At 43.4% G+C, this 27,515-nt stretch overlaps 5 protein-coding genes and 1 long non-coding RNA gene across 11 annotated transcripts; 3 read left to right on the top strand and 3 right to left on the bottom strand.

Annotated features, from left to right (window-relative positions):
- Window positions 1-407: 407 nt before the first annotated feature.
- cdc123 (cell division cycle 123 homolog (S. cerevisiae)) lies at window positions 408-3,839 on the bottom strand. Of its 3 annotated transcripts, XM_086103328.1 has the most exons (13): window positions 3,715-3,839; window positions 3,443-3,514; window positions 3,275-3,335; window positions 3,063-3,095; window positions 2,899-2,994; window positions 2,718-2,824; window positions 2,590-2,641; window positions 2,429-2,504; window positions 1,782-1,904; window positions 1,653-1,681; window positions 1,453-1,557; window positions 1,249-1,386; window positions 408-903 (listed from the first exon to the last, which is right to left on the bottom strand). In XM_086103328.1, exons 1-13 carry the CDS (start codon window positions 3,786-3,788, stop codon window positions 853-855), a joined length of 1,017 nt encoding a protein of 338 aa, XP_085959454.1. In that variant the 5' UTR covers window positions 3,789-3,839; the 3' UTR covers window positions 408-852. The 3 variants fall into 3 exon arrangements, with proteins under 3 accessions (XP_085959454.1, XP_085959453.1, XP_085959452.1); XM_086103327.1 differs by having other exon boundaries at window positions 408-900; window positions 1,249-1,557; XM_086103326.1 differs by having other exon boundaries at window positions 1,249-1,557.
- A 642-nt stretch (window positions 3,840-4,481) lies between these two features.
- On the top strand, window positions 4,482-7,228 carry nudt5 (nudix (nucleoside diphosphate linked moiety X)-type motif 5). Its single transcript, XM_086103372.1, has 10 exons — window positions 4,482-4,506; window positions 4,698-4,762; window positions 5,290-5,357; window positions 5,426-5,478; window positions 5,558-5,665; window positions 5,774-5,869; window positions 5,949-6,050; window positions 6,278-6,286; window positions 6,363-6,416; window positions 6,509-7,228. Exons 2-10 carry the CDS (start codon window positions 4,706-4,708, stop codon window positions 6,616-6,618), a joined length of 657 nt encoding a protein of 218 aa, XP_085959498.1. The 5' UTR covers window positions 4,482-4,506; window positions 4,698-4,705; the 3' UTR covers window positions 6,619-7,228.
- On the bottom strand, window positions 7,127-8,458 carry LOC147185980 (uncharacterized). The gene is made up of 3 exons (XR_015099266.1): window positions 8,333-8,458; window positions 8,097-8,262; window positions 7,127-8,008 (listed from the first exon to the last, which is right to left on the bottom strand). It is a non-coding gene; the product is annotated as an uncharacterized LOC147185980 (long non-coding RNA).
- fbh1 (F-box DNA helicase 1) lies at window positions 7,898-15,682 on the top strand. Its single transcript, XM_086103371.1, has 21 exons — window positions 7,898-8,046; window positions 8,121-8,267; window positions 8,358-8,767; window positions 8,901-9,037; window positions 9,123-9,270; window positions 9,354-9,535; window positions 9,844-9,918; window positions 10,550-10,641; window positions 10,710-10,878; window positions 10,954-11,167; window positions 11,980-12,067; window positions 12,142-12,237; window positions 12,325-12,461; window positions 12,529-12,625; window positions 12,711-12,877; window positions 13,788-13,860; window positions 13,938-14,132; window positions 14,210-14,335; window positions 14,553-14,659; window positions 14,735-14,869; window positions 15,027-15,682. The coding sequence occupies exons 1-21, from the start codon at window positions 8,028-8,030 to the stop codon at window positions 15,186-15,188; spliced, it is 2,976 nt and encodes a 991-aa protein (XP_085959497.1). The 5' UTR covers window positions 7,898-8,027; the 3' UTR covers window positions 15,189-15,682.
- A 1,150-nt stretch (window positions 15,683-16,832) lies between these two features.
- il15ra (interleukin 15 receptor subunit alpha) lies at window positions 16,833-22,680 on the bottom strand. Of its 3 annotated transcripts, none has more exons than XM_086103498.1 (6): window positions 22,479-22,680; window positions 20,836-21,024; window positions 19,589-19,636; window positions 19,385-19,498; window positions 19,037-19,121; window positions 16,833-18,602 (listed from the first exon to the last, which is right to left on the bottom strand). In XM_086103498.1, exons 1-6 carry the CDS (start codon window positions 22,549-22,551, stop codon window positions 18,533-18,535), a joined length of 579 nt encoding a protein of 192 aa, XP_085959624.1. In that variant the 5' UTR covers window positions 22,552-22,680; the 3' UTR covers window positions 16,833-18,532. The 3 variants fall into 3 exon arrangements, with proteins under 3 accessions (XP_085959624.1, XP_085959622.1, XP_085959621.1); XM_086103496.1 differs by having other exon boundaries at window positions 16,833-18,599; window positions 20,830-21,024; XM_086103495.1 differs by having other exon boundaries at window positions 20,830-21,024.
- Window positions 22,681-22,725: 45 nt separating this feature from the next.
- Window positions 22,726-27,381, top strand: rbm17 (RNA binding motif protein 17). 2 transcript variants are annotated; one of them, XM_086103494.1, is made up of 13 exons: window positions 22,726-22,868; window positions 23,291-23,422; window positions 23,501-23,617; window positions 23,680-23,846; window positions 23,950-24,062; window positions 24,158-24,208; window positions 25,048-25,186; window positions 25,260-25,411; window positions 25,506-25,550; window positions 26,027-26,106; window positions 26,210-26,308; window positions 26,381-26,453; window positions 27,133-27,381. In XM_086103494.1, exons 2-13 carry the CDS (start codon window positions 23,300-23,302, stop codon window positions 27,228-27,230), a joined length of 1,257 nt encoding a protein of 418 aa, XP_085959620.1. In that variant the 5' UTR covers window positions 22,726-22,868; window positions 23,291-23,299; the 3' UTR covers window positions 27,231-27,381. The 2 variants fall into 2 exon arrangements, with proteins under 2 accessions (XP_085959620.1, XP_085959619.1); XM_086103493.1 differs by lacking the exon at window positions 22,726-22,868 and adding an exon at window positions 22,890-23,008.
- The last annotated feature ends 134 nt before the right edge of the window (window positions 27,382-27,515 follow it).

The raw sequence follows: 27,515 nt of genomic DNA on the forward strand, positions 1-27,515 counted from the left end.
AGTGTATTAATGGAATGCTCATCTCAGTATTGAGTAGATTTCCGACGCAATTCAAACATATTCGGTATGAGGCACGACACGGGTCAAGGCAGGACGCTGCAGCCGCGTGTCTGCCCGCAGCACATAATGATGATAAACCTGCCGCATTTTCCACACTCGGGCTCTTGAACCATAACTCCCACCTCGGCAGCTTTTTCCACACTCCCGTAATTGCTATTTCAATCCAGCAGAGGGTGGGGGGGGGGGGGGGTGTCAACTACACACTCGAGCACACAATACACAACGCAAATTGAAGAGGGCCGCTTGGAGCTCATTCAAGCTCGTGGCGTAATTGGAGCCGTTACGTAAAAGCACAATCAATTCCTAATGTGCTAGTTTGGCGGCACGCACCAGACGTGACAGCTCAGTCGATATATGACAAGAAGTTTAATGGGGTTCCGTAGGGCCGCGGTCTACAGAGATGCATGATGGGAAAACAGCACACACAAAAAAAAAAAACGAGGGGGGGGAGGGCGTGAAAAATCGAGGCAATGAGTGTGTCAGGACTGCAAGGACTAAATCTACCGGGACGAACGGCGGCAAAGAAGCATTAAAAGTGACTGGGTGATCAAAAGCTTTAGTGGTAAATAAGGACGCTTGCTCAAGACTTCAAAGACACCAGCGCAGTCTTGCTGGATTTGTGCAGTCGAAAAACAAGACCTCGAATCTGCCACGTGATCTACCGTAACCGTAACAATTCGGCCTTATGTCACGTGTGAAACTCCCGAATGATTGCTTCAGGTCACGTGATGAGCTGCGGGTGGGGGGGGGGGGGGGGGGTCTTCGAGTCACTGCATGCAGGGAACGTGAGCGTCACTGCGGAGGCTCCTCCTCCTCCTCTTCGTCCTCCTGTTGGCTTTTCTGCTGTAGGGTTGGAGACGCTCGTTTAGTGAACATACCGATGCTTTTTTTGGGGGGGGGGGTGAGTGGGTGGGGCGGGTGGGTCAAAAAGTCAGCAAAAATCAAAGGTTGATTAAAAACGCACATGAAGATGTAGTGTTTACCTTTACATTATCGTGTTTCGACAACCTGGCTATAAAATGGGTGTGCAGGTGTGGGGGGGGGGGGTGCACCAACTCTGCTTCTTATACAAAATAATTTTTAACTCCACTTGATCGAAGATGTAAAACGCCATATGTGATACGGATGATGATGATGTTTCATGTGCTGCGCTGTTAAAACAATATTCTTTTGATTCAAGCCACTCACCAGCTTGAGGAAGTCGATGAGCTTGTAAGCGTCCTCGCCGGCGGACAGGTCCACAAAGTCACGTGGGATTCGATAGCTCAGGCAGGGACTGGGCTGCACCGTCACCTCACTGGTGGTGTAGCGGAAAGCCGGCCCGTCCTGCAACAAGACGTCGGTGAGTTTGCGCGGCGACGGGGATCGCTTTGCAAGCGCTATGGGGCGAACCTGCCGCTGGGCGATTTCGCCGCCGGACCTCAGCTCTGCCCAGCTGAACAGAAGGGAGTCGGTGACCTCGCCGAATGGATTCAGATCAACGAGCCACACCCTCCCCTTGCAAACGGACATACAACAAAAGAGGAGGAAAAAAATAAAATGAACATGAGTCTCCCTATCCCATAGTTTGTCACAAATGTGCTCATGCGTACCTGGCTATCTCTGTAGACATCCAACACAACTGTAAAACAGTTACGCAAGTTGATACAGTGCTCAAACTCGACATTAAAAATTGACGAGACATAAAAAAAAAAAAGAATAATAAATCAGTAAATACTCACAGTCCTCATCCAAGAAGTTATACTGAATGTGCTGGTTAAAGAAGTGGTGGATGGCGTGAACAATGGACTCCTCCTGTTTTAAGATGTGCGGATAATACTGAGTGTAGTCTCTTTGGCTGATGGCTGGCAACACATAGAAACAAAGAAAAAAAAAAACTAATTCAGGACGGCGGAAACACAATAAAAACGATATCAAGTGGATTTTTTTTTCCTCTGTGGGTTTTGGTAGTTTGTCCATTTGCAAAATTGAAAAATATGCATGAAATAAATACGGTACGATGTGAATGGACCAGTTGTTCAACTGCATGCGAAATTTAGTACCAATAAAATGCATACATGGACCCACAAACACATTTTTCTTTTCAAATTGTCTGGACCTTTGCCAACATGCAAAACAACATCATTACATGTGTAATCTGTATTTTGACCATTCAGCCACAGGAAAAAAATACTAATTTGACTGGCAACCAGTCCAGGGTAGAAAATGGATGGCTTTTATTTTAAGGTGTTATGGCGCCACCTACTGCTTCGTCATATTCTAGTATTTTTTTTCCAACAAGCTTTTGAGCAATTGATTTTCTTGTCCATTTAAAGCAAATCATTTTTTTCGTGTTGGGACAGAAAGCATGCTTGCTAAGTGGACTTACCAATCAGTTTATTTTCCTTAACGAAGCAGCGGAACTCTCCACCGGGGATCAGCTCGCTCCACTTTCTCAGGACCAGCTGAAGAGAGGAAATATAGTACACTGAACATTTAACAAAACAAAAATTCACGTGACTTGATTTTCAGACTTTTTTTTTTTAATACCTCATAATTAATGACAGGATCAGGGGAATCCTGGTCAGTGCAGTGAAGGAATCTGCACAATTACAACACAGTGTTGGAAGGAAAAAAAAAAGATCATAAAAGCTAACGCTTGTGTATTAGCGGCTTACGGCTGCGTGAGGTCGTGGGTGATGAAGTCGGAGCTTTTGAAGAGGAGAAATATTTCGCTTAGACTCTGACACTGAAGTGAGCTGTTCAGTGCAATCCAGTTGGCGTCCTAAAATGAACACAAAATATTTTCCTATTAAGGGAAAAAAAATCACTTCGCAGAATCTTGTTTTGTTTTTTTACCCTTGGAGCACTCCAGTTGAGTTTGGGAAAAACACGACCACCCAGAGCATTTACCGCCTCCAGTACTTTGGCTGTGAATTCTGGGAACTCTGGCGCCTGGTAGAAACGCATACGGGGATCAAGTTCTGCAATTATCCATCCCAAATAAATTTTTTGTTGCTTACTGTGACTGTGGTGGTTGTTTCGTCATCTGACCACTGCAAGGGGGCAGAGGAAAAGAAATGTTACAAAGATGCGCCATCAAAACATCACAAATACAAAGATCCACACACTGTGATCTGCAAAGTCACTAAAAATAGCAAGCAAACGGGTATATTGGCAACAACTGTCTTGAATTGCAATTACTATCATAATTAATAATAGCAGTTTCCCTTACCTGAATGTCTTCCTCAGCATCCGAATCACTGTTAATATGCGTCTGTTGTGCAATGTGGTCACTTGTGAAGGCGGAAAAAAAGAATGCAAAAAGGCAGTCAACTCTACAGAATAACAATCTTCTTTTTTTTTTTTTTTTTACTAAAAGTGTTGCTGTGGTGTGTCATACCTCCCAGAGACTACCAGTGTCCCGTCGTCCAGTAAATAATCAATTACATTTTGAGGCAATGGAAGAATCAGACTGGAAAAATAAATACATCATTAGCAACAGAGTTAACAGAATTAAGAGGCCACGACACATGAAAGTGGAAACATGAGGGCACAGTAACAACACTTAACATGGTGATTGGGGATGATGTCTGGAAATTTGAATTGGCTATGATCAAGAAAAAAAATATTAAAGTAACAGAGCCATGCGTGCACACATAACAACCGTGTTACCTTTTAATTGTATGGTGTTTAAATATCGGATACCAGACGGAAAACTGACAGTGAGCAACTTGCTCCTTCTTCATGCTGCAACTTCCCGTAGCGAAATAGTGTCCGTCAATAATTAGCTTCCGCACTTTTCTTGAATATATTTTTCATTTCTTATTGTTCTGACAAACTATGACGTATTTCTTATGATAAAAAATCTACACCTTTTCATTTGTTCAATATTTATGTGTTTAAAATCCCCCTCCCCCAAAACTAAGAAAGAAAACGGGTAAATTGCAATAGCGGTTGAATGTTTTGAACTGAACCGGGGAGTTATTTTAATGTCACACACAGCTTCAGAAATGTTACGTGATTAAGATGCCACACACTTTTGAGTCTAAATCATTATTCTAACTTATGGGTCTTTGTTCTCCAATTACAGCCATAAAATTAAAGACTTGGTATTCGAGGTTCATAATGTGGATATTTAATGTACCAATGAAAGGTGTATGGTTAAATAGTTCAGATTTATTTTTTGTCATTTCGTAGACATGCAACGAGGATAACGCAATACTCTTTTTGAAGAATGTCTCCGGTATCGAAGCTTCATAAAACCCTATCGCTATTTGTTTTTCTGTGACCACGGGGAAAACAATAAAAACTATACTATCCAAACATTATATTTATGAATCAACTAGTTTGACCTGACAAGTATCTTGTTTGGGATCGGGTGGCGTTCGCGGTACCCGGAAGTACTAACAGGGTGAGCGCTCAACTCCGTCGTCATCTTCTCCGGATCGGTTGGTGTGGTTTCACGTGAGTCTAGTTTACAGATTTCCCAATTCGCATGACTGTTTAAAGTTCAAAATTGACAGCCGTTTGCTTGTTTTGCTGCGCAAAGCTTACACACGCCAGCATATGCCCGCGCAACAAAATTTTCATTTTACTTAGAAACATCCTACGTGTTAATCCAAATGGTGGCTTGAATTGTTCATTTTTTTTTCCAGATAATACAATGAACCACACTGAAGATTCCAACGAGATGACAGCGGCACACGTCGTTAAAGAAGAGGTATGTTTTAGTAACTTCTAAATTTTTCAAGTTACTGCAGTCCTCTCCAATTGGCACGTAAACGCATCAGTTGCGTTTTGGATCGCTCAGAAAATGTAAGGGGAGAAAACGGTCTTTTTTTTCCCCCTTTTGCATACCTGTCAACTCATACGGTTTAGCCATAGTTCATACGGATTTTGTGGTGAATCTTACGTATATGGCCGTATCGCACAAATCATACGGATTCAGAAAATTTCCGGGTTTTTTTTCACCAACTCCAAATGACTTGGAGTTGGTGAAAAAAGTAACGCAGGAATACAACTCTGAACACAGTAATGCCACTAAGTAGAATGATGATTAGACATTAACCAGACATTGTATTATGGAGATCTACAATAAATATCATTGAAAATTTCGTGGGTTTTTTTCTGCCGTTATTAAATGCTTTGGTATGTTATAAGGATTTTTTGCTCTTTATAAGGATTTATTTTTGGTAGTTTATACAGGTTGGCGCTCCAAAAAGTTGACAGGTATGCTTTTGGTTACAGCTCTTGGCATCAGGGAGATGGGTGAAGCTGGAGAAGACCACCTACGTGGACCCTGCTGGAAGCACCAGGCATGATCATCTTTTTCTATCGCTCGTTTTTGTTTATTATGTTATGTCCTTACGCATTTGTCCATCAGGATCTGGGAGACCGTGAGGAGGACAACTCGGCAAACCAACACAAACGCAGACGGTACTTTGGGGAGGGGTTCTCAAACCTTATATTTTGAGAGTGGAATCGAACTCGTTCTTGAACAAGGTGTGCCCGGCAGGTGTTGGCATCATTGCGCTGCTGAAGAGGACACTGCACAAAGACTGCGTGGTGATGGTGAAGCAGTTTCGTCCCCCGATGGGATGCTTCACGTTGGAGTTTCCTGCAGGTGATCAAACTTTTCAAAAGGGTATTTTCATGAGAGTGACCCAAACCGTAGATTCTCTAAGCATAAAATGGAAGTTGAAGACGGTTAAAAGTTTGTGTCTCTGCTCAGGCTTGATCGACGAGGGTGAGAGTGCCGCGACGGCCGCGCTGAGGGAGCTGAAGGAAGAAACGGGCTACAAAGGCGAAGTCGTCGGAGTGACCCCAGGTGTTGTTGCGTCATCGCCTACTTTAGCGCAGTTGGAGAGCGCCAAATTTGAAACACGATTTGTTGCCGCTTCCTGCAGTGACTTGTCTGGACCCCGGCCTGTCCAACTGCACCACCCAGATTGTCACGGTCAACATCAATGGAGATGAAATGGAGAATATCAACCCGACACAGCAGCTGGGTGAGGCAGAGTGACAACTTTTGTTTTTCTCGTTTGTGACCCACGCTCGCTTCGGCAACATAGCGGCATGTGACACTGAATAATGCAGCGCACATGACATCAGAGCTGTCCGATTCCAAAGCACAGTTTTGACAAAACACTAACATGATGTCTGAAGGTTCTATTATGTATCCAAGTCTCAACTTTGTTTGCTGGCTACCTCATTTTTCTCTTGTGTTTCGCTTCAGGTGATGGAGGTAAGTGGAGTCTTTTAAGATTTTCAACAATAATCCTGCCACTGGATAAATTGGCTCCCCTTCCCGCCGCCGCCAGAATTCGTGGAAGTCCTCCTATTACCTCTTGATGAATTCCAGATGAAAATAGACGGTAAGCTATCTACGGTTCTTACGTAACAGTGTACGTCGTGGAGTCGCATCTGTCGTGTTTAATAGGTCTTTGATTGCGTTTCATTCCGTAAGAGCTGCTGAAGAAAGAAGAAATCGTGGTGGATGCCAAGGTTTACATTTTCGCCATGGGGATGGTGCAGGCTTTTTTCAAGCCGAGGGAACTCCCCGTGCTCAAGCAGTGAAACGACATGAGCTGAAATAGTATTACGACACGGGACCGAACTCTTTCAGACCATTTTAATTTGTACGATGTGAAATTTCAAGTCGCAAAAAGCAGACAATTATGACTGCTGTTTAAGATGTCATTGTTTGGATCCCACATCTCGTTTTTTTTCTGAATGTTTAATTTCAGGTAATAGTCGCATCCATAGGAAGTATGATCAAGATGATGTTTCAGGGTTTTTTTTACGACATTATAAGTTACATTTTTTTCACTGCAATACATTCCTTCACACACACTAACAAATTGTTACTAACTTAGTAGGACGTGCACGTCAGACACTGTTGAAAACTCAGTGGTGAAGGTCTTTTGAGAGGCTCTTTTTCCGTAAGTTGCTTTTCAATCATCCATGTTTTGAGTGTTCCAGTTATGTTTGTTCGCTTATTAACGTTTACGTGTCGCTGAGGTTTCATTCTCTCACTTTCAACTCTATCGCGCGGTGCAAAAAGTTACTGCTGAACAATCCATGCTGTGGCTCCAGCCTTGCCTTGAGGCCATCATCCCCACATTGATGCTTTACTCACCCCACGGACTAGAATTTGCGACACAATTAATAAATGTACTACAGCCTACGATCTTGTGAGTCTTCTATTTAAAAAATATGGTCAACAAACTGTGTAATCCAAGAGCATGTTTAATTATGTTAATGGAAATACTAGTAAAAAAAAAAAATTGCTTTGATAGTAAAAACTAAATGGACCAAAAAAGTTTGCCAATGTTATTTTCTGCCCCTACATATGTCTACAGATGTGTAATTTTAATAATGAAATGATAAACGTCTTTTTCAATTTTATTTTATTTTAAAATACAGATAAAAAGTTAATTGTAATCTATTCTCATAGTGTTAGAATTAAGTATGCCCAATTCCCCTATTATTTAAGAAATGAATGAAAATGCCAATACGATGTACAGTATATTATTCCCTGGACATTAACTAAATAATAAAAATGTGAAATATATTTTTTTGCTTGTAGGTATTTTTTTTAATAAAACGACTACTGAATTACGCCAATTAATTAAAAAAACAAAAATAATGAGTCGAAGCAACACCTCAATAGATTGCTGTTACACCTTCCTTCCACTTGATGGCAGCAAGCGTCACAAAGCAAAGACGGAAGCGACCAGGCGCGTCCGACGACATCACTTCCGTCAAAACAACTCTTCGGCTCCGACTTACTTGAAACTCACTCAATCTGACGTCACATTCCAAACAAGTATTTATTCATAGTCAAATGCTTTAACGAAGTGGGGCGACTCATGATTTGTGTCATGAGCGCCTGCAAAAGTTTAGCTCCCACCTGTCAGTAGTTGCAGCACCAAATGACGTTTTTCAAATGCAGGTCCGGTATATCCTGAACAAAAGACAAGAACATGGAAGTGGCTGTGAAAGGTAATTCCCCAACACAAGTCCAATTGTTGTTAATGTGTTTTTTTTTTTACTTGACGTTGTTTGTTTGTTCCAAGGAAGGGCCAAGAGGAGGCATTTGAATGCAGACGAACTGCAAGAAAGCGAAACAGGTCTCGAAGCCCTCATCAACCCTCAAAACTTCAGCAGAAGCGAAAGCAGCACTTCCGGTCTGAACCCGAGGACTACCAAGAGACGGAACTGTGGTAATTGCATTGCATTATTTTATATTACAATTTGACAGTTGATGACCTCCAGCGACATTACTTACGTGTCATCTTCAAATTTTATGACAGCATCAGTCACCTCCGGTGCGGAAAACTGCTTTCCCACATGCACAAATGGACTCAATGATGAACCGGAAGATGAGATCAGTTTGGGTGCGGACTGGTTGCCCACAGACATCGAAGAGGAGCCTGAAATGAACACCATAGACTACTTAGAAGGAATAACGGCGGACATGTTTGAAGATGAGTTCGACTGCGCTGACAAATTGGTGCACGAGGAGACGGAGGTGGAAGCCCTGCCGGACGCCGCCTACGGGCTCCTGGGCAGCAGCAAGGATCTGCTGCAGCCTCAGGGTTGTATTGACGACCTCCCAGAGGAGGTGCTCAGGCAGGTTCTCAGCCTCGTTCCTGCTCAAGACCTGTACAGGAGCGCCAGACTCGTGTGCCACCGCTGGCGCGACATCATTGAGGATGCCACGGTGAGACACGTCACACTTCCTTCTTTCCTTTCATACTATTCTAGTGTCCATCCCTTGACCGTCAACGAATTTCATCGCATGTCAAGTCCCTCATGAATATTGTATTCATTTGTTCATGGTTTTCTCTTTGCAGTTTATGCCCTTCAAGAAGCAATACTATCGCTACCTGATGCACGAAGAGGTTACAGTGGCGGAGGTCACCTCCTCATTGATCGAGAGCGGCGTCATGAAGCCAGCAATGTCACAACACAGCATCCGGAACCTCGTTATGTAATTTATTATTATTTTTAAATTAAGGAGGATTTGTCTGGTCTGCTTTTCAAACATTAATCGAGTGCTCCTTGTTCGACGGCAGTTCAATGGCGCGCCACAAGTTCGGCGAGAGGGTGGATCCGACCAAAGTTCTGGAGCAAGTGAAGAAACATCGCTTTTTTCCTCAGGCGGAGGCCTCCATCAGATTACGTATTCGGAATGTTCCCAAGTGCCAAAATCTGAATATTGAGGTTCAGCTGACACACTCCCCGCAAGTCATGTAATATGCGCATTGGTTACATGAACGTGTTGGATCCCCCCCCCCCCCCAAAAGGGCCCCAACCCGTTTGCAGTCATGGCGGTGATATTACTCCTCAGTGAGAGCGTCGACGACGTGCAAGCTTTGGTGATGTTGCTGAACGGCTGCATGTCGTACAGCGCCGTCACCGAGTTCCTCAGTCACATGGCCACGACGCTGCTCGCCGCCGTGAGGAACAAGGTGAAGATTAGCGAGAGGTGAGGGCCCATTGCCAACGCCATTTATCCTGAACCCTTTTTTAAAATTATTTATTTATTTATTTTAACTTTTGAATCGTAACTCATTCAGTACCAGGCAATTCTGGACAAAATCTGAAAAGACGTTTAAAAACGTCTTTGGGAATGAATGGGTGCCCAGTATGGGAAATTGACTTTTTAATTGTTTGTGTACAAATAGTTTGGCTTCACAATTTTTTTAATAATGCTCTTTCTGAAATGTCCAAAGTTGCCACAATAAGGTCCCTGGTAATTTCAATCCTTTTTTTTTTTGTGGGAGGGCTTTTCAGGTTGCATTACAACATCTACTATGTTCTTCACCTGAGGGAGAACGGCCCCTTTTCTGTTAGCTCCTCGAACGACAGGTGAGACCATCCGTTTACATTTTGACCACATTTGCTTTTACACTTTGTGATTTGGATTTTCAAAGTAAAAACGTCCCTGAGCGATCAAGAAATGGTCTAGCTTCCAACCAGGACTACCGTATTGGCCCGAATATAAGACGGTGTTTTTTGCATTGATATAAGACTGAAAAAGTGGGGGTTGTCTTATATTTGAGGTCTAGACATTATACCCATTCACGACGCTAGATGGCGCCATATATCATTGAAGCGAATGCTGAACTTGACTCCCCAGGCCAAAGCTAACCCCTGTCACAAAGAGAAAAAAAATAGTGGTAAGAAAATAATACAAGAGATAACAGAAAATGGAGAAACGTCGCGACAATCTGGAGAAAAGTGGGTCGAAGATCAGCCAGGTTAACCGGCAGCTGAGGAGAAGTTATGGGGTAAACTTCAAGATGCTTTTTCTCTCAAATATATTATTATAATCATTGGTTTCAGATGTACTGTAATTATTTTCTGTATAAAAATTAATTTGGTGTTCAAAAAGTGTTTTTTTTTTTCCAAACTTGAGTCTTGAAAAAGAGGGGGCCGTCTTATATTCGGGCCAATACGGTATTTCATGCATCAAGGCATGTTTTTGTGTTCCTGCCAGGGCCTCGCGCATGAAGATGACCTCGGAGCAGCTGCACATCCTCAGCCACGATATTCAGCAAGACCACGTGGTGAAGATTGTCGCTTTTGCAGGTCCGTCGAACACACGTCAACAGTTTGCGAGCAAACCAAATCGGCTAACGCACCTTTTTGCGTCCAAGGTACGGGGAAGACGACCACGCTGATCAAGTACGCCGAGCAGAAGCCACACCTTCGCTTCCTGTATGTGGCATTCAACAAGTCGGTGGCGTACGAGGCCTCGCGACGCTTCCCGCCCAACGTAGACTGCAAGACTGTCCACTCGCTGGCCTACAAGGACGTTGGGAAAATGTGAGAAGCGCGCACGACGAGATGTCCCGATTCATACGGATTCAGATTTGGACATCTCTTTTTCTGTGACGAAAGGTACCAAAAGAAGCTCACCTTTAATCTGACCCCATTCTCCATCAACACGGTCCTGCCCAAAGGCAGAGGCGGGTACGCCAAGGCCAAAGTGGTAGCCGCGACCCTCAAAAGTTTCATGGCTTCCGTTGACGAGACCATCGGCGTGAGCCACGTGCCGAGCGTGCAAGTGAGCCTTCAAGGCCTCACTAAGTACATAACGGAAGAAGAAAAACAGGTGAGGAGCGCTGCTCAAAATGACAAAACCCACTGGCAAATCGCTGAAAAAAAGACGCAAGCGCTCTTGAGAATTTGGGATGTTACCAACCGCCAATCGGAGCGCAAGAGAATAAAAATCCCTTCCTTGACTGTTCGTTCTTTTACAGACTCAACACAATGACTATTTACTGCATTTAATCTATAGCATTGATATTACCGTATTTTCCGCACTATAAGGCGCACCAAAAAGCAAAGACAATACCAAAAACATAGTTAACTACTAACTAAACGAAGGAAGGAGGAGACGAGCAAGACTTCTCAGGATATTTTAGCCCCTTGTGAATGTGAGCCCGCGAGATTTGTGTGCCTTTTTGTTGAATCAAATTGTCTTCATAACGTTTTGTAGCGCCATTTTGTATTTATAATTCATGTCTGTCTTCGGATAAACCTTGTATTTTTATGGACTTTGTGTCGTGCTTCATGCTACATCACGAGGGAGCTCCATATGGATCAATATTCTGATTTCTTGGACGTCGTATTTCAAAGCTTTACAACTGCATAGGTTGTGAAAGCTCTATTTAAATAAAGCCGTATTGCATTGCGTTCCCTGTAGCGTAGCTCCATCTTGTGGATGCATAGCGCAACCGCAGCCACTATTGTCGCTTCTATTCTGTGCGCCTGATAATGCAGCGTGCCCTATATAAGACAATAGTTTTAAAATAGGCCATTTTGTTGCCTAATAATCCGAAGCGTCTTATAGGGCAGAAAATCCGGTATTTGAACAGCTGTTTAAAAAAAAAAATGCTTGAATTAATCTTTTTGTACCTCTAGTTATTTGTTGAAGACGCAAGGAACATTTGGAATAAAATGAAGGACATCAATGAGACGCAAGAAAAAGGCTACTCCATGACTCACGACGGTAAGACGATGACTTCTTACGTTCTCGTCATCTCTCTATTACCAATATTTGTAAACATTTCTTTTCCCCGGCAGGTTACCTGAAGTTATGGCAGCTCCAAACGCCAAAGGTCTGCCTCTCCGACCAGTATGATGTCATTCTCATCGACGAAGCCCAGGACTGCACTCCGCGTGTGTTCCTCAGTCTTAACGAGTCACTTCTTGACTTTTGTCGTTCTTGCTTTTCCTTTCATCTTTCCCGTCCTCTTTCTTCCTTAGCCGTCATGGACGTGCTGTTGATGCAGAGGTGTGGCAAAATGCTGGTGGGAGATCCCCACCAGCAGATTTACACCTTCAGAGGAGCCGTTAACGCATTGCAAACCGTGGAGCGCACGCACATCTACTACCTAACGCAGGTTTGCGCGCACGATCAAGATAAATGTTTCCCATGCCGCATGTTAAATTCTCTTTTCGATCGTCCAGAGTTTCCGCTTTGGCGCCGAGATCGCCTACGTGGGGGCCAGCATCCTCACAGTGTGCAAGAAAGTCCAGAAAATTCTTATTGGAGGAAGGCAGAAAGGTCAACGGCGAAAGCGGGGAAAAACAATCAGCCCTTGTATTTCTTCCAACGTGCGTTGACCGGTTTTCTTTGCAAATTTTTTTAGGGGGCGTGTTTGATGAAAAATCCGCCCAGGCTGGAGAGGATGTGGCCAATGGCAAGAGTCCCAGTCAGGGAAACACAGCCATCTTGTTCAGGTGCAATCTTGGCGTGTTCAGCGAAGCCGTGCGGCTGATAGAGGCCAACGCAAAGTGCAGCGTCCACTTCATAGGCGTGAGTGTCTTCTTCTTCTCTACGCTCCATTCGTTGGATTTTTTTTCTTCTTAACATCAAAACCTACTCGATATTTCAAGCTATGGTGGACACGACACGGACATTGAATTCAAACGCTTCAGTCTCCCGGACTTGATGTTTTGCCTTTTATGGTACATAAGGAGACTTGTGTTGTCCTTATTTGCGCAAGGGCCACATTTGATTTTCAAAATGGACAGATGGACCTTCGTCGATGAGATCAAAATAGTGTGAAAATATGGATTCCTAATCCGTTGATTTGTTTTTAAAAAAATAGTAATGCTTAATTTGAATGATCTGCTATTGTTTTATGTGATTCGAATTACGCATGATTAAGTTACCAATTGTTGAATAAAATTAAAATATTTACAATCTACTGTATATGAAAACACGAAAGTCATTTTTCCCATTTTATTTGCAATAATTACTCATAAATTATGTTTGTAAAAAAAGTCAAATATGGATTTGTGTGTCAACCCTGCAGTGAATTTTTTTTTCATGAAAGTTTGCCTATTTTTCATATAATATTCTTTTAATTAAAATAATGTAATTGTAGTAAATTAGTCAGTTATTTAATAATATACAAGTATATGTATTTCCAAATATTTTGCTGTTTTTTTATTATTTTTATTTTACTCCTAATTAAACATATCAATCGTGTGTGTGTATATCAATATATATAGTTTACAATAACGTGTTTTTAATTAGCTAAATAAATTAAAACATAAGAAAAAATACGATTTAATTTTTGTAAAAACAATCACAATTTGACTAATATTGTTCAGGCTCATTGGACCAGATTAAAGAACTGTGCGACGCCGCCGGCCATACTTTGCCCACCTTTGTTGTAGACGGTCATTCTGGTTCACTGTGGATGCTCTTTCCCTCACAGGGCGAGGACAACATTGGCTTGAATAAGATCAAGGACATTTGGTACCTAATGGAAGACAAAGAGAACCGCAAACGTCAGGCTCGATCGCGCAGCAGCGTTTTCGCTCCGTTTGCACCAGCGGAGGAAATAATTTGTCGTTCTCCTTCTCAGTGATCAGGGACCACCTCATTGCATCGTTTGCAAAACTCGAAGAGAACTCCTTTGAGGCGCTGAAACTCTACGCCCACAAGACCGAGGACCGCGACCTGGAGGCCAAGCTCACAATTGTGGCCAAATACACAAGTCGCATCCCCGATCTGGTGAAGAGCCTGAGGAGGCACTCGGAGGTCAACGTTAAAAAAGCAGGTGTGCACTTTTGAGAATTAAAAGAAAAAAAACCCATTACAATTCATTCATGTTTTTGTTTGTTTTTTTCCGTCCAGACTTCATACTTGGCACAGTCCACAAAGCCAAAGGCCTGGAATTTGAAATCGTGATGGTCAGCGATGACTTTGTCACCGTTCCCTGCTCCCGACACAACCACCACCACTTTAACGACTTTGCTTTTTGTGAGTCAAGTTTTTTTTTTAATATAGTTTGGCGTACGAGTGCCCCAACTTTACAAATGTTCTCCAATTTCGAGCCATCACGTGGTCAATTCGTCATTTCAATTTTTGCTCTCTGTTGTGAGCCGAAATGTGAATCACCGAACAAATTAAAACTTGTAAACGAAGGTACTATTGTATTTAAGTTTTTGCCCTGCTCATTATTTTTTTTCTCTCTCAGGTAAAATCCCCGGCGATGAATGGAACCTGCTCTATGTGGCGGTAACTCGCGCTAAAACGACGCTGATCATCACACGGAGCATCCGCCGCATCATCACACAGACTGGCGTAGGGCACGATCACATGCGTGCATGCGTACATGCAGTCGATGCAAGAGTAATTGATTTACCCGATCATCAACAGGAGTACTACTTGAAGTCGGTGATGCCCAGCGCGCCGTTGAAAGCCGGAGAGACGCCGCCGTGCCTCGTTTCCGCCTGTCCCAACTGCATCACGCCCGGCGCTGCTTTCATGATGTGGAGAAGACAGATGACCTATGTAAGAACATTCAGCAAAGGTTTCAAAAACAACCTTTCCCATCCTATTGTGTTTTGGAGCCACAGACAACAACAAAAAATAATAATACTAATCACTGTGCCAGTTCAGTTTGGTTTTAAATATTGAGGTACAATTTATGTTTTCTCTCTCTGTGCAGACGACCGGCCTGTCTCACGGGGGTGCGCTGTGTGAGAGGTGTGTGTGGACTCGCGTGGGCCCAATCGCTTACCTCATGACCGACGACGTGCTCTCCATGGCTGAAGTTCCAGAGCGCGTCGACCAGCACTTATTCCACGTCATTTTCCATGCACCGTTGTGATTGAAATTTCTTTCTGTAACAGAAAATTTCCTGATTCGGTTTATTTTAACACTTGTGCATTCCCATACTTGGGGTCGACAGTAACACCGAGACGCCACAAGATGGCGACAAAGAATTATGAGCCGATAGCGCTGCATGTCAACTGGCCAAAGCGTCAACGAGACGCCACAAGATGGTGACAACAAATTATGAGCCTTTATCGCTACATGTCAACTGGCCAAAGCGTCTACATTCCCTCCTTGTCAACGAGACGCCACAAGATGGTGACAACAAATTATGAGCCTTTAGCGCTACATGTCAACTGGCCAAAGCGTCAACATTCCCTCGTTGTCGACGTCGTCTTGACTTTTCGCTCGTCAAAATCAAATGTTAGTTCTCGAACTATGACGGCCATTTTTTGCGACGCGACAGAAATGCTGGCTACGCAGTGACCGTTGATGTAGGCCAATTTAACCGTTTGGATGAGGCAGAGAAATAAAGTCCTGTTGTGGTTATACTGTGTATCATTCACAGGATGAAACTACCGACGTTCCATATTTAAACTTTTTTTTTAAAAAAACTACATGTATTGCAAATGCTTTCAATTACCATTCCGTCCACCTGTTGACTAGGAGATGCCCTCGTGGGCGTGTTCTGGAGTGGTCACATGATTACGCACATAGCGCATTTCATCCAAATTGGGGAAAACCCCGCCCCCGTCCCCTTTGATTGGTTGGGACGTCGTTGGGGTGTGGTTTTGTAAAGGTCACTTCGTAGCCCCCCTACGTCGCTACCTCCGGGTTGGTCCCGTCATTTTGGGCATGTCTCGGGTAGACACATCATGAGGTAAATTTGTGGTCTCTTATTGAAATAAACCACTTATCCTGTTCAGAGTGGTCGATAGGACACCTCTACATGACCCACGTGACTCCACGCAAATGAGCCACTGTCAAAATAGGAAAAGTGACTTTTTGTATTTTCTGCTTCAAAATGGTAGTCTATGAAAATAGCAATTTATTGTTGCCAGTAGAATATTGGCAAAGGCTAGTTCAAGGCGTTGTACAATTACAGAGAAGTGATGTAAACACTTACCAGTACAATACTTACATGACACGCTGACAGAATGCAGCTGCTCGAAAAGCAGCCCTGTAAAATGTCTTCCCAGGATAAGGAAAGTATCTGTTCAAGAGAGGAAATCTGCCCAGGCATGTTTGCAGCAATTGTTTTGCTACAATGCATTCCGCGGGGATGTTTTCATCCAACATCAGATAACATCTGGACAGGAAAAACTTCTCCGAGTCAATACAAGGATAAAAATGCCGAAATTTCATTTGAATTTGACAGACCTTTATTATGTTGCTTGCACGAATGCAGAACGCCAAGGTACAAAAACTAACAAGCATAACAGGCATTTGGCTGAACAAAACTCCCGGTTCGAAAAATATACATGCTTCAGAACACTGAGTTCATTATTATATATTATAACAAATTGCTACATGGCTACTTAGTCAATATTCTAGGAAAAAAGAACTCACTGATGAAAGGCTTTTTGAAACAATGGTGGAAATTAATCTGAAAATGATCCAAGTTTGCCGGTTGGGGGGAAATAACCGCATCGGCGTCACACGATCTCGGTGCAAAGACAACGCTGAGATACAAGTCAAGTCAAGTCAAGTCAACAGTATTTATAGAGCACTTTCAAACAGCCATCGCTGCATACAAAGTGCTGTACATGGAGCAATTTAACATGCACAATAAACAGCAAGACAAATCGGTAATAAAGGCGGTAGAAAGCACCAAACAGTAAAACCAAGAACAAATCTAAGTCATGCTGAGTCGAATGCCAAAGAATACAAGTGAGTTTTGAGGAGGGTTTTGAAGATGGGCAGCGAGGAGGCTTCCCGAATGTTCACTGGGAGGTCATTCCAGAGAGAGGGACCAGCAACAGAAAAGGCGCCATCCCCTCTGAGCCTCAGTTTAGTTCTTGGTACTTCTAATAAAGTCTGGTCCACAGACCTGAGGCGCCGGGCAGGTGTGTAGGGGCGGATGAGCTCAGAGAGGTAAGGTGGCGCGAGATTATTCAGAGATTTGAAAACAAATAAGAGGATCTTGAAAATAACTCTAAAATGTATGGGGAGCCAGTGAAGGGATGCCAGAGTAGGAGTTATGCGCTCCCTCTTACGAGTACCAGTCAAGAGGCGAGCGGCGGCATTCTGGACCAGCTGAAGGCGCTTAATGGAGGACTGGCTGACTCCAAAGTAAAGGGCATTGCAGTAATCGAGCCGGGATGTGACAAAGGCATGAATTACTGTCTCAAAGTGTTCATGTGAGAGGAGAGGTTTTATTTTGGCCAGCTGTCTAAGGTGAAAGAAGCTGGATTTAACAACGGCACCAATTTGCCGATCGAGTTTGAAATCACTGTCCAGTTTAAGGCCCAAGTTTGAGACTGTTGACTTAAGATAAGGAGACAGGGGGCCCAAGTCTACAGGATGGAATGTACAAGGGCCACTGGGACCAAACAATATCACCTCTGTCTTCTTTTCATTGAATCTCAAGAAATTTTGTGCCATCCAGGTTTTGATTTCTTCCAGACAGGATAGGAGTGGCCTTAATGAGAAGGCGTCTTTCTTGCTCAAGTGACTCAACATACGAATTTTCCATGATATGAGCCATCATTTGGGTGAGTTGAGCGGCAGGCAAAATTAGCGAGCAGCTCTATGCTGTAAAAACGAATTACAACAAACCGATTTTTTTTTTTAAATGTCAAAATGAATTCAAAACGAGTACGACCCTGCTACATGTACGTATATCGGCATTATACTGCCCCAGGTGGCGCACCAGAAGGAGCAGCATCATGTCCATTGCACTGAAGTCAAAAGTGCCATCCAAAAAAACAAAAAGAAAAAAAAATCTGTTCTTATAAAATACAACAAGTGCGCCATTTCTCATCATTATAATACACGATAAAAACATTTTTTTTTTCAGGAGGGTGGGGATGGGGGCTGGAAGGATTCATGGCATTTGTATTTATTTCGGAGTGTATCTCAAGGCACTAATGTATGTAAACGAATAGAATACTTGGACAGCTTTCCGTAAATGTTTAGAGAAAACAGAAATTTGCTCGGGGCGTGACCCGGCTGCTCACCGCCGCCTGCTTGGTGATGACGACGAGTCTTGATGGGCTGCTGGTGTTCAACGGCGTGACAAGCATGAGGAAATACCAGGCCAATGGCGCCTCTCGACACGTCAGTCCCGCCGGCTCACATCTACAGTACAATTCGACGAGACAGTCGCGGCTGCCGCCTCCTTTTGTCCTGTGATCTTCTTTTCTGTTGTTATTTTTTACGACCTGCTTTTCAATGCTATTACGTAGCTTCATTCAGAGGAATGCCTTCTGTTGTTGTATGCAACGGGCGGCTGTGTTGCGCTTTTCTTCTGAGGAAGAAAAAAAGAATGATGACACTCTTGGACATTTCGCAATAGACGCAAAGAAAAACGCTTTCACCTTAACGGTGACCGCTGAAAGAACACTTTGTTTTTGCTTTTGTGCTTTTCCAAAATGTTTTGGTACGGTCTTGTTCCAAAATGGAAGAAATGAAAATACAGCAATACACGGCACGTGTTGTTCACGTTCAAACTTAATCTTGGCTCAATATGACAAAGAGGGAAAACAAATGCGTGGAGCCTTTCCGGAATTCCACTTGCAACTCAGACTCAAGTTTGTCTCTTCATTTCTCATTTTGACAGAGCCTTGGAACGGATGCGTTTGAGGGGGCGAGGAAAACAAAATGCAGAGTGTGAACAAATAGATGGAACACTGCAAAATGTGGAAAAAGTGAACTGGGGAAGTGTTTACTCTCATGCCTTACATTTTATGAAGAAGGAGGCCGATTCCGAGAAGCGCCGCAATGGCGACTGAGATGCTACTGACCACCGCTATGGTGATTCCAGATCCTGGCAGTGACAAAAAAATATTACAAATGAGCGACAACCAACGTTTGTTGTAGTCAACCTGTAAAATGATTTTGAATTTACGACACGACCGTAAAGCGTGAGAAGCACGATTCTTCGCAAAGCAAATTCACAATCTCACATTGCAAAACAGATTCCTGGCAGTGCCAGAATGCGGTTTCTTGAGCCAGATATTCCCGACGAGAGAATGCCGATTGTTGACAATTGACAAAGTAAACTAAAACAATATGTGAGAGCAAACTCACCAGTCATGGAGGATCTGGTTTGTGGAAGAGAAGTGTCGTTGCTTGAACCATTTAACAGTGAATATCCGGGTCCCGACGTATTTCTGTGTTTCTCTACGCTCGCGGTGACAGCGTCTACACGTTGAAAGAATGTCAAGTGATTATTGGTAGGACATCGTACTCTTCGCTTTGGGCAGTTCCTCTCGAGCGCTGTCATACGCTCACCTGCGTCGGTGCTGTTGGATGCGTGTGCGGCGCCTCCTCTGGGGTCCACTGAAAAGACAATCATGTGTTTCATATTGTACAGCGCGTTACTCAGATGACCGTATCTTCCGCACTATATGGCGCTTCGGAGTACAGTGGAACTCGTCTACAACGAAATAATGTTTCCAGCAAGAAATTTTTCACAACAGGGGACTTTTCACTGTAGCAAATTTGATCTCGGACGTAAACACGAACACACACAAAAAAACGTATACAGTATCTGTACTTTTTATTTTTATTCCAATAGCGCATAAGTATGAGCATACACTTATTTGACACTTCATATAGCCAGCGTAGAAAGAAAAAAAGGGAAACAATTTTCACTTACATAAATTTATTGCATAATGTCTTTTATTTTGCTTCTTCCATCTTTCATTTTTATTACCTTTATCCTGACTTCAAGCGTTAAAGCTTTTCTTTTCTTCAGACCTTGGTCTGCAAATGTCCGTTTTGTCGCCATTTTAGCAATGCAACGTTCGTGTTGTGTCTGAAACAAATACTTCCTGTACTACTGTGCATGTGTAAATCAGTATGGTGGTTGCTGTTGCCGTTTCCGAACGAAGCAGCAGCGGTCGCTGTGGCATGCTGAGGTTGGATTACACTTTTGCGGAAGGCTTGTTTTCATTGTAGTGCACAGTATCTCGTTGCGAGGCAAGAGCAGAGAAAAAGATTTCATATAACGGAACGGGGACTTTTCGTTGTAGGGGGAGCAGAAAAGTGGGAATGGCTTTAATGCATGAAAGTTTTTTCACACTAGGGGGTATTTTCGCCCATGTAGGTTTCATTGTAGAGGAGTTTCACTGTATAAGGCGCTTCTTCAACGAATGGCCTATTTGAAAACTGTTTTCATATATAGGGCGCTCCGCATTATAAGACACATTGAATAGATGCCAAAATAATGGCTGCGGTTGCATTGTCCCTCCACGAGATGGAGCTACGCTAAATAGAACACAATACAATATGGCTTTACTTATGGAGACCCTTCCCAACCCCTGCAGCAAGAGCAAAGCGCTTTACAGAACATTTAAAATAATACGTCCAAGAAATCAGAATATTAATCCATATATAAGGCGCATCGGATTACAAGGCGCACCGTCAGCTTTTGAGAAAACGGAATGCTTTTAGGTGCGGAAAATATGGTACATTGCTTCGACACCGACATCAGCTGCTACCGAATCCGAACACAAAGTATAAAGACTTACGTTTACATTTGAGGGTGGGACTGGACCACCGCGAACTGCCGGGTTTGCATTTGATGAGATTGGACGTGCCCGCCGTCCTCAGGTAGCCTTTGAGGCAGGTGTAGCGGAAAGTCCTGTTGAGCTGGTGGCAGTCCTCCGGCGGAGGCTCGGTTAGAGGCCACTGAGGGATTCCCGAGCAGGGACACTCACTTTGGTCTGAAGACACAATGAGGAAATTCAATTGTGGCACTTGGATGATGCAATTTTTCATAATTAACCCATTGAGAGTAATTATAAATGAACCAGAAACCTAACCAAGCTACTAACATCGGTAATAAATACAACAAGTTGAACTGGATTATAGACAATGTGACCAAAGGAAGATGACACAATTTGTGTTGTGAGCGTGCTAAGTAGCGAGAACTAAAATGCAAGGATAATGGCACCAACAAAAACACAACGATAAAGGAACTCCCAATTAAACAAGACAACAGTGAAACTTTGAGGCTATTTTCATACGCGTTTACATTTAACGACAATTAAGTACTAAGTATCCACACTTTAGCTTTCGGCTCAACAATTTTCAGATGTAATACTAAAACATGTTGAAGTCCAGCATTTGTTTAACTCGGTATCAAGCTGTGCTGCGTTTACCCCATTTATGGTCAGTGACATCATCGCTGACAATTTATATTTGTGTGAGGAGTTACAACAGAAGGTAACGCCTCATTATAATAAAACTGCATGTTTACGTACTGGTTGCGGCTTCACTTGTGTCCAGTGTTGGTACTTTTTGGGGTATCTGTGCCTTACTTGAGCATCCAAAAAATTTTTTCTTTCATTTTACTTACTCCCTATCTTTGAAAATATGAGTCACCTACTTTCTACTCCTTCCTTAATCACAACAGACCTGTTACTTTTTGCATCTGCCAAGGATGACGAAGCGAAAAATACATCAGAGGTTTACCGCGTTTTGAGATCTGGGATTGTTAAATCGTGAAAGCAGGGACACGGGGAACATGATCAAAGACAACAGCAACAGATGTTAGAAAAGTAAGATATTCCCCATCTCCGGCCTTGTTCCATGTTGTCGGCGATCGTAATGTGCCTTAAAAGAATCAGATTGCAGAATTCCAAATTTCGTTGTCTCATCTGAAAAAATAAAAATAAACAAAAAGCCACAAGCTAATTTAGCTTTTAAAAAAATTTTTTTTTAGGAGGTGTCAGTTCACAACATTTAAACACGTTTAGGTTTTTTACTTCCCACTACAGTAACTATGCAAGTTTACTGTATAGAGCGAAGCTAGTCCTATCCCGTTGTATTAAACTACCAAAACAAGCATTGAACAAAATTAAGAGTAAAAAATATTCACTTTTGTACTTAAGTACATTTCGGAATCTGTACTTTTTAAGGAGTTACCGGTAATTCAGTACTTCTACTTTTACCGCAGTCTTTTTATTTTTTTAGACAAACATATCTGCACTCGAGTACAATGAGTACTTTTGACACCCTTGTTTGTAATAGGGCTACACTGCATTTATTTACAGACTGCACCAATCGATATATAGGCAAATATAACAATAATAAACACGAATACACGTTCAAATATGCCTTAAAAAATGAACTGGAAACAAGACAAGTGTGAGCGTCAGGAGGTGTGTTTCCTTACCCCCGTCGGAGCAGCGCGCCGTGCCCAGCACACGCGCGACGACGCAAACAAGCAAAAGTGATCCCAAAGCCATCCGACAGCTCGACGGGAAATCACAAGCGAGTAAGACTGCCAAGCACCCATGCTCCTATTCACTTTCACTTTTACTCTACTACCCACGATAGTGCGGGTCCTCCTAAATTCTGGCAGAAGCTGATGGTGCGGTCCGCCATGTTTGTAGTCCGACAGCCCCAAAACCGCCAACAATCGTCTCCAGTTGGACGAAATCACCTGAACACAACACCGTGTGAAACAAAAACGTGATATTAAAATTGCAAAGGGGTGCTTTTGCAAAATAAAGCAGCGTCGTGGCGCAATTGGAGTCATCCGGCCACGAGGTGGCGCCGCAAGGTAATGAAAAACGTCAACGTAGTTGATTGTCGCTCTTCGATTTGTTTTTGCTTCCGTCCTGCTCGAACATGACTATTTGTTCAACGTGCAGCTAAAAGAACCGATTTCATTCAATTAATATCAACATAACTCTAAAAACGGTGGGTTTAACATTCATTACGAACCGTATTCTGAAAGTTTAAACGCGACATGGCAGGGAAAGACGACTGCCGCTTATCGTGTTTAGCTAACGTTAGCTATTAGCCTATTTCTCGTGGCCTGTTCGATTTCAAATCATTTAAATTGTGTGGCAAAAAACACGCCTCAGTAAGTTACCTCCCCATTATACCTCCTAACCTGTTAGTTACTGACGACCACTTGCGTGATATGCATAGGCTCTACATTCTGTCCACATTGGGACTGAAATGGTGCATCTATTGCAGGTAACAGCAATGTCGCTGTATGATGACCTCGGCGTGGGTGCAAGTGACACCAAGACCGAGGGATGGTCGAAAAACTTCAAGCTGCTGCAGTCTCAGTTGAAGGTGAAGAAGGCAGCCTTGACCCAAGCAAAGGTATCGGCGTTATCTCAACCAAAGCTCAGATACCACTGGCATTTATGAAAGTGTTAGTAAATATGTTCATCTGTGCAGACCCATCGGACCAAGCAGCCTACCGTTTTGGCCCCCGTCATTGATCTAAAGCGAGGAGGTCCCAGTGAAGACCGACAAATCCCAGACACTCCTCCACATGCCGCTGCTGGACTCAAGGTTGGGATTACATTTTACCTCATAGGTAAACATCCCCATGGAACCTACGATAAACATTACAGGAGGCCGCGCCCGGCGGCTTCTCCTCCGGAGATGTGCTGATCCCACTCGCCGACGAGTACGACCCCATGTTTCCCAACGACTATGAGAAGGTGATGAAGCGGCACAGGGAAGATCGACAGCGGCAGAGGGAGCAGGAACGTCAGAAGGAGATTGAGGACAGAGAAAAGTACACCAAATCATATCTAGCAAAAATACAAAAATGTGTCCACGAGTATTCTCTGGGCTGCTGAATCGCCTTCTCACACGCATTTCGGTCATTTTTGCACCAGGAAAAGGAAAGAGAGACATGAAGGAGCAGCCCCAAGCGGCTTCTCGAGATTTCCAGCAGCAGAGGAGGACTCTGACGAGGAGGAAGATTATGAAAAGGAGCGGCGAAAACGAAGTGAGTGCTTTATTGTGGCTCGTATTGAACTTCTGAAACAAAGCCATTTGTGTGCAAATGTAGTCGACTTTGTGTTTGTGTGTCCCTTTCCTCAGGTATGGGCGGTGCTGCCATCGCTCCGCCTTCATCTCTTGTGGACAAAGACGGTAAGTGATGGAGTGTGACGGGCCGTCAGTGTTGCGAGGATTTCATTATGTCATATTCAGTGTAATGTATGGGTATATTGTGAGAGAGATTCAGTTGTGAGTAAAAAAAAATAAAAATAAAAATCAGCCGCGTACGTGTGTGCGTCATCGTAGTGTTTGAAAAGAAAAATTTGGGTGCTTGCACCTTTCAGCTGCGTGTGGAGAGAGGGAATCCAAAATGATGTCTCTCGTGGCCCCAAATGGACTACCTGTTAAAAAAAAAAAAAAGAATAAAAATCACGCAGACATCGTAGCATAACGTTCAGGTGCAAGATCTTGAACACTGACAATATCATGTAAATCTGACCATGTAACGTAATAGCACAGTTTGACCAACAGGTGGAGGCATTGTCTGCATCAACTCGTGATGTAAACTTTATGAATCTCTTTTCATCATGGATGAGCAACTAACTGTCCGCTGCTCCCCGATTGGCACTAGGATTAAATAAAACAAAAACAAATTTTAAGCTTTTAATCGAAAACTGCATAGAAAGGATTTTTGCAATTATTGTCGGCTGGCTGTTCAATGGTTTTGTGCCTTTTTTTTGAATGGTCATTTTTATGCATGAGAGCCTTTTGCATAGGGAGGATCTTTTTTTTTTTAAATCACGGTATGTGGTTGTTTTATTGGTAAAAAAATCAATCGATTAAGAGCACTTCCTTGGTCCATATTTAAAATAGAATTTTTGTCATACATCTGGTTTGGAAGTGTGTAGCCTATGTGGCCCCTCAGTTACACTGATGAATAATGGTGGCCCCTTGCATCATTAAGTTTTCCTTCCCTGATGTACATGAACAAGGTTCATCAGCATACCCATATGAGGACGAAGGTCGTCCCGGCAGAGGTTCAAAGGCCGCCATCCCTCCGCCCATGTACGAGGACTCGGACCAGCCGCGTTCCCCGCCCGGACCGACCAGCTCCTTCCTGGCTAACATGGGGTGAGTCAGACGCTTTTGCTCATCGCAGTGAAGAAAGCGAGAGCTCGTCCGGCTCATGCAGCTGTTCCTCCAGGGGTACCGTGGCACACAAAATCATGCAGAAGTACGGCTTCAAGGAGGGCCAGGGCCTGGGCAAGCACGAGCAGGGCCTGAGCACGGCGCTGTCTGTGGAGAAGACGAGCAAAAGGGGCGGCAAGATCATCATCGGCGACGCGGCGGAAAAGCGTAAGGCGCTCCCGGAAGGATTTTGATGCTGTGATACTTTTGAATCTTTGAACATCTGGTGAATGTTTCTACTTTGCGGTTTGTGTCTGAGTAGCAGGGGCGCAGCCGCCAGTTGCTCCCGAGACCTCCGGAGGAGCAGGTTAGACCAACCCGTTGTTGTTCTGTGATTCGTTTTTGTCGCGAGACACCTCTGCTCAATTCTATTATGAATATGATATGCCATAATATAAGGAGTGGAAGTGCGCAGTCGTTTTTTTTTGTCGTATCCTTATCGCATCAAAATGTTTCTTCTGTGTGTTAAAATGAGCAGAGGTGTAAGATAACCCCCATGTGCGCCGCCGTGTTGCTTTTTGTGCAATGTTTTTTCTTGGAAAAGGGGGGAAAAAAAAGTCTTGCAAAACATGACCAAAAAAAAAATTCTAATAATTTGATATCGCACGAACGGCAAAGAATTTTCTCCAGATTAAATAAGGATTGTATTGTTACATGCCTAGACTTGAACAATAGCGTTGGATACAATACAGCTTTTTTTTTTTTTTTTTTTTTAAATATTGGCTTTTGGTTGCACCATGGAGGAGTTGGTAAATGTCCCCCCCCCCCCCCCCCCCATTCTAGCCATTCTAGATTCCAAGAAGTCTGATGCAAACCCGCTGACCGAGATCCTCAAAACCCCCACCAAAGTGGTCCTGCTCAGGGTACATCGGTCATCCCGGATGATGACGAAATCTCGCTGCAAATCACGAAGGAGGACTCATTTGACGGGGTTTTATGTGAGCGTCGAAACTTTCCTGTGTTTAGAACATGGTGGGCCGAGGAGAGGTGGACGAGGACTTGGAAGGCGAGACCAAAGAAGAGTGCGAGAAATACGGCAAAGTGATTAAATGCGTCATCTTCGAGGTGAGCGGCGGTCGAATCTTGATCGAACGCTGCCTTCGGTTCAAACTGACAAAACGAGCTTCTTTTCCGCAGATTGCCGAAGTGCCCGATGACGAAGCCGTCCGAATATTTCTGGAGTTTGAAAGGGTGGAGTCTGCCATCAAAGGTTTGTATCTCACCGAGCCTTTGGAAACACCTGAGATGATTGACACTCAGAAATTGCAGCTGAACGTTTGATGATCTTTTCCCCCTCCCAACAAAACACTAAATTGCAACACTTTGCCGCAACCGTTGTGTAACTGCTCTAGTATAGTCGGGGCGGGTGAAAGTGTGTTGCTTTCTAATTGGGTTGGCCCAGAAACAAGGTGAGACCAGGCTCCCTGTGGTGTTATATCAGATGTGGCCCAGCAACCCAGTCCAGTCTCCCAGCGGCACTGCGCGCTTACATCACGACGCTGGTGGAGCAGGGCATGCCAAAAACGAATAATAATAAAATAAAAACGGGCAATGTAAAAATAATTAGTACTTGTGATGCTTTGACAAACGTTTTTTTTGTTCGCTTTCTTTTGGGGTACCAAATAGATTTTTGGAAAAACACCACAGTTCAGTTGTATTTAACTTTTTTGGTACATTTGCATTGAATACGAATTGAATCAGACGACAAAGCAAGTTTTCAGTCAGAAATGGCAACCGACGTATACACAGCTGAATTGTATCTTCTGTCATAATAATCGAGTGTGAAATTGGTTAATGTGATTGTGATAATGTTATTGTGAATCACCGGTCTCAAAGTTTGAGTGATTTATTTACCGTGACGCGGTTTCTCACCTTTTTGTCTTCTGCAGCTGTGGTGGATCTGAACGGACGTTATTTCGGTGGACGGGTCGTCAAGGCCTGCTTCTACAATCAAGATAAATTTCGGGTTTTTAACCTGGGCGAGTAGTCACGAGGCCATCATCCCCCCTGTCATGTACATACACCCTTTTTCTATTTTCCCGTTTGTGTACGAATAATGTGTAGGTTAACTTTTTTGTTGTAGTTCTGAGATGAGAAATACCGTTTGTCTCAAAGGAATAAAGGGTTGAAATATGTAATCTGATGTTGTCTTGCAAAAGTCTCTCTTGAGGAAGTCATAGGCTCGAAGAAACGTATTTTGTCCCACAGTAACGTCTCCAAGGGTCAGATAATTTTCACTTTGCTCCCGGTTCATTATGGGACGGAGCCTCAG

This window comes from Hippocampus guttulatus, chromosome 22 (genome assembly GCF_054856545.1).
Source record: "Hippocampus guttulatus isolate MCC_2025c chromosome 22, RoL_Hgut_1.0, whole genome shotgun sequence".
Taxonomy (NCBI): domain Eukaryota; kingdom Metazoa; phylum Chordata; class Actinopteri; order Syngnathiformes; family Syngnathidae; genus Hippocampus; species Hippocampus guttulatus.

What these genes read in the sequence shown, in the direction of transcription:
- rbm17 (XM_086103494.1), top strand. Translation starts at nt 23,300, where the DNA reads ATGTCGCTGTATGATGACCTCGGCGTGGGTGCAAGTGACACCAAGACC. An exon ending in CAGCCTTGACCCAAGCAAAG is followed by an intron (nt 23,423 to 23,500) that starts GTATCGGCGTTA and finishes TCATCTGTGCAG; the next exon opens with ACCCATCGGACCAAGCAGCC. An exon ending in GAGATTGAGGACAGAGAAAA is followed by an intron (nt 23,847 to 23,949) that starts GTACACCAAATC and finishes TTTTTGCACCAG; the next exon opens with GAAAAGGAAAGAGAGACATG.
- il15ra (XM_086103495.1), bottom strand. Translation starts at nt 22,551, where the DNA reads ATGGCTTTGGGATCACTTTTGCTTGTTTGCGTCGTCGCGCGTGTGCTG. An exon ending in TCCCACCCTCAAATGTAAAC is followed by an intron (nt 19,637 to 20,829) that starts GTAAGTCTTTAT and finishes TTGTCTTTTCAG; the next exon opens with TGGACCCCAGAGGAGGCGCC. An exon ending in ATCCAACAGCACCGACGCAG is followed by an intron (nt 19,499 to 19,588) that starts GTGAGCGTATGA and finishes TTCAACGTGTAG; the next exon opens with ACGCTGTCACCGCGAGCGTA.
- cdc123 (XM_086103326.1), bottom strand. Translation starts at nt 3,788, where the DNA reads ATGAAGAAGGAGCAAGTTGCTCACTGTCAGTTTTCCGTCTGGTATCCG. An exon ending in AAACACCATACAATTAAAAG is followed by an intron (nt 3,515 to 3,714) that starts GTAACACGGTTG and finishes TTATTTTTCCAG; the next exon opens with TCTGATTCTTCCATTGCCTC. An exon ending in ATCCTGTCATTAATTATGAG is followed by an intron (nt 2,505 to 2,589) that starts GTATTAAAAAAA and finishes TCCTCTCTTCAG; the next exon opens with CTGGTCCTGAGAAAGTGGAG.
- fbh1 (XM_086103371.1), top strand. An exon ending in GCCAAAATCTGAATATTGAG is followed by an intron (nt 9,271 to 9,353) that starts GTTCAGCTGACA and finishes CCCCCCCAAAAG; the next exon opens with GGCCCCAACCCGTTTGCAGT. An exon ending in CTACTCCATGACTCACGACG is followed by an intron (nt 12,068 to 12,141) that starts GTAAGACGATGA and finishes TTTCCCCGGCAG; the next exon opens with GTTACCTGAAGTTATGGCAG.
- nudt5 (XM_086103372.1), top strand. Translation starts at nt 4,706, where the DNA reads ATGAACCACACTGAAGATTCCAACGAGATGACAGCGGCACACGTCGTT. An exon ending in AACCAACACAAACGCAGACG is followed by an intron (nt 5,479 to 5,557) that starts GTACTTTGGGGA and finishes TGTGCCCGGCAG; the next exon opens with GTGTTGGCATCATTGCGCTG. An exon ending in AGTCGTCGGAGTGACCCCAG is followed by an intron (nt 5,870 to 5,948) that starts GTGTTGTTGCGT and finishes CGCTTCCTGCAG; the next exon opens with TGACTTGTCTGGACCCCGGC.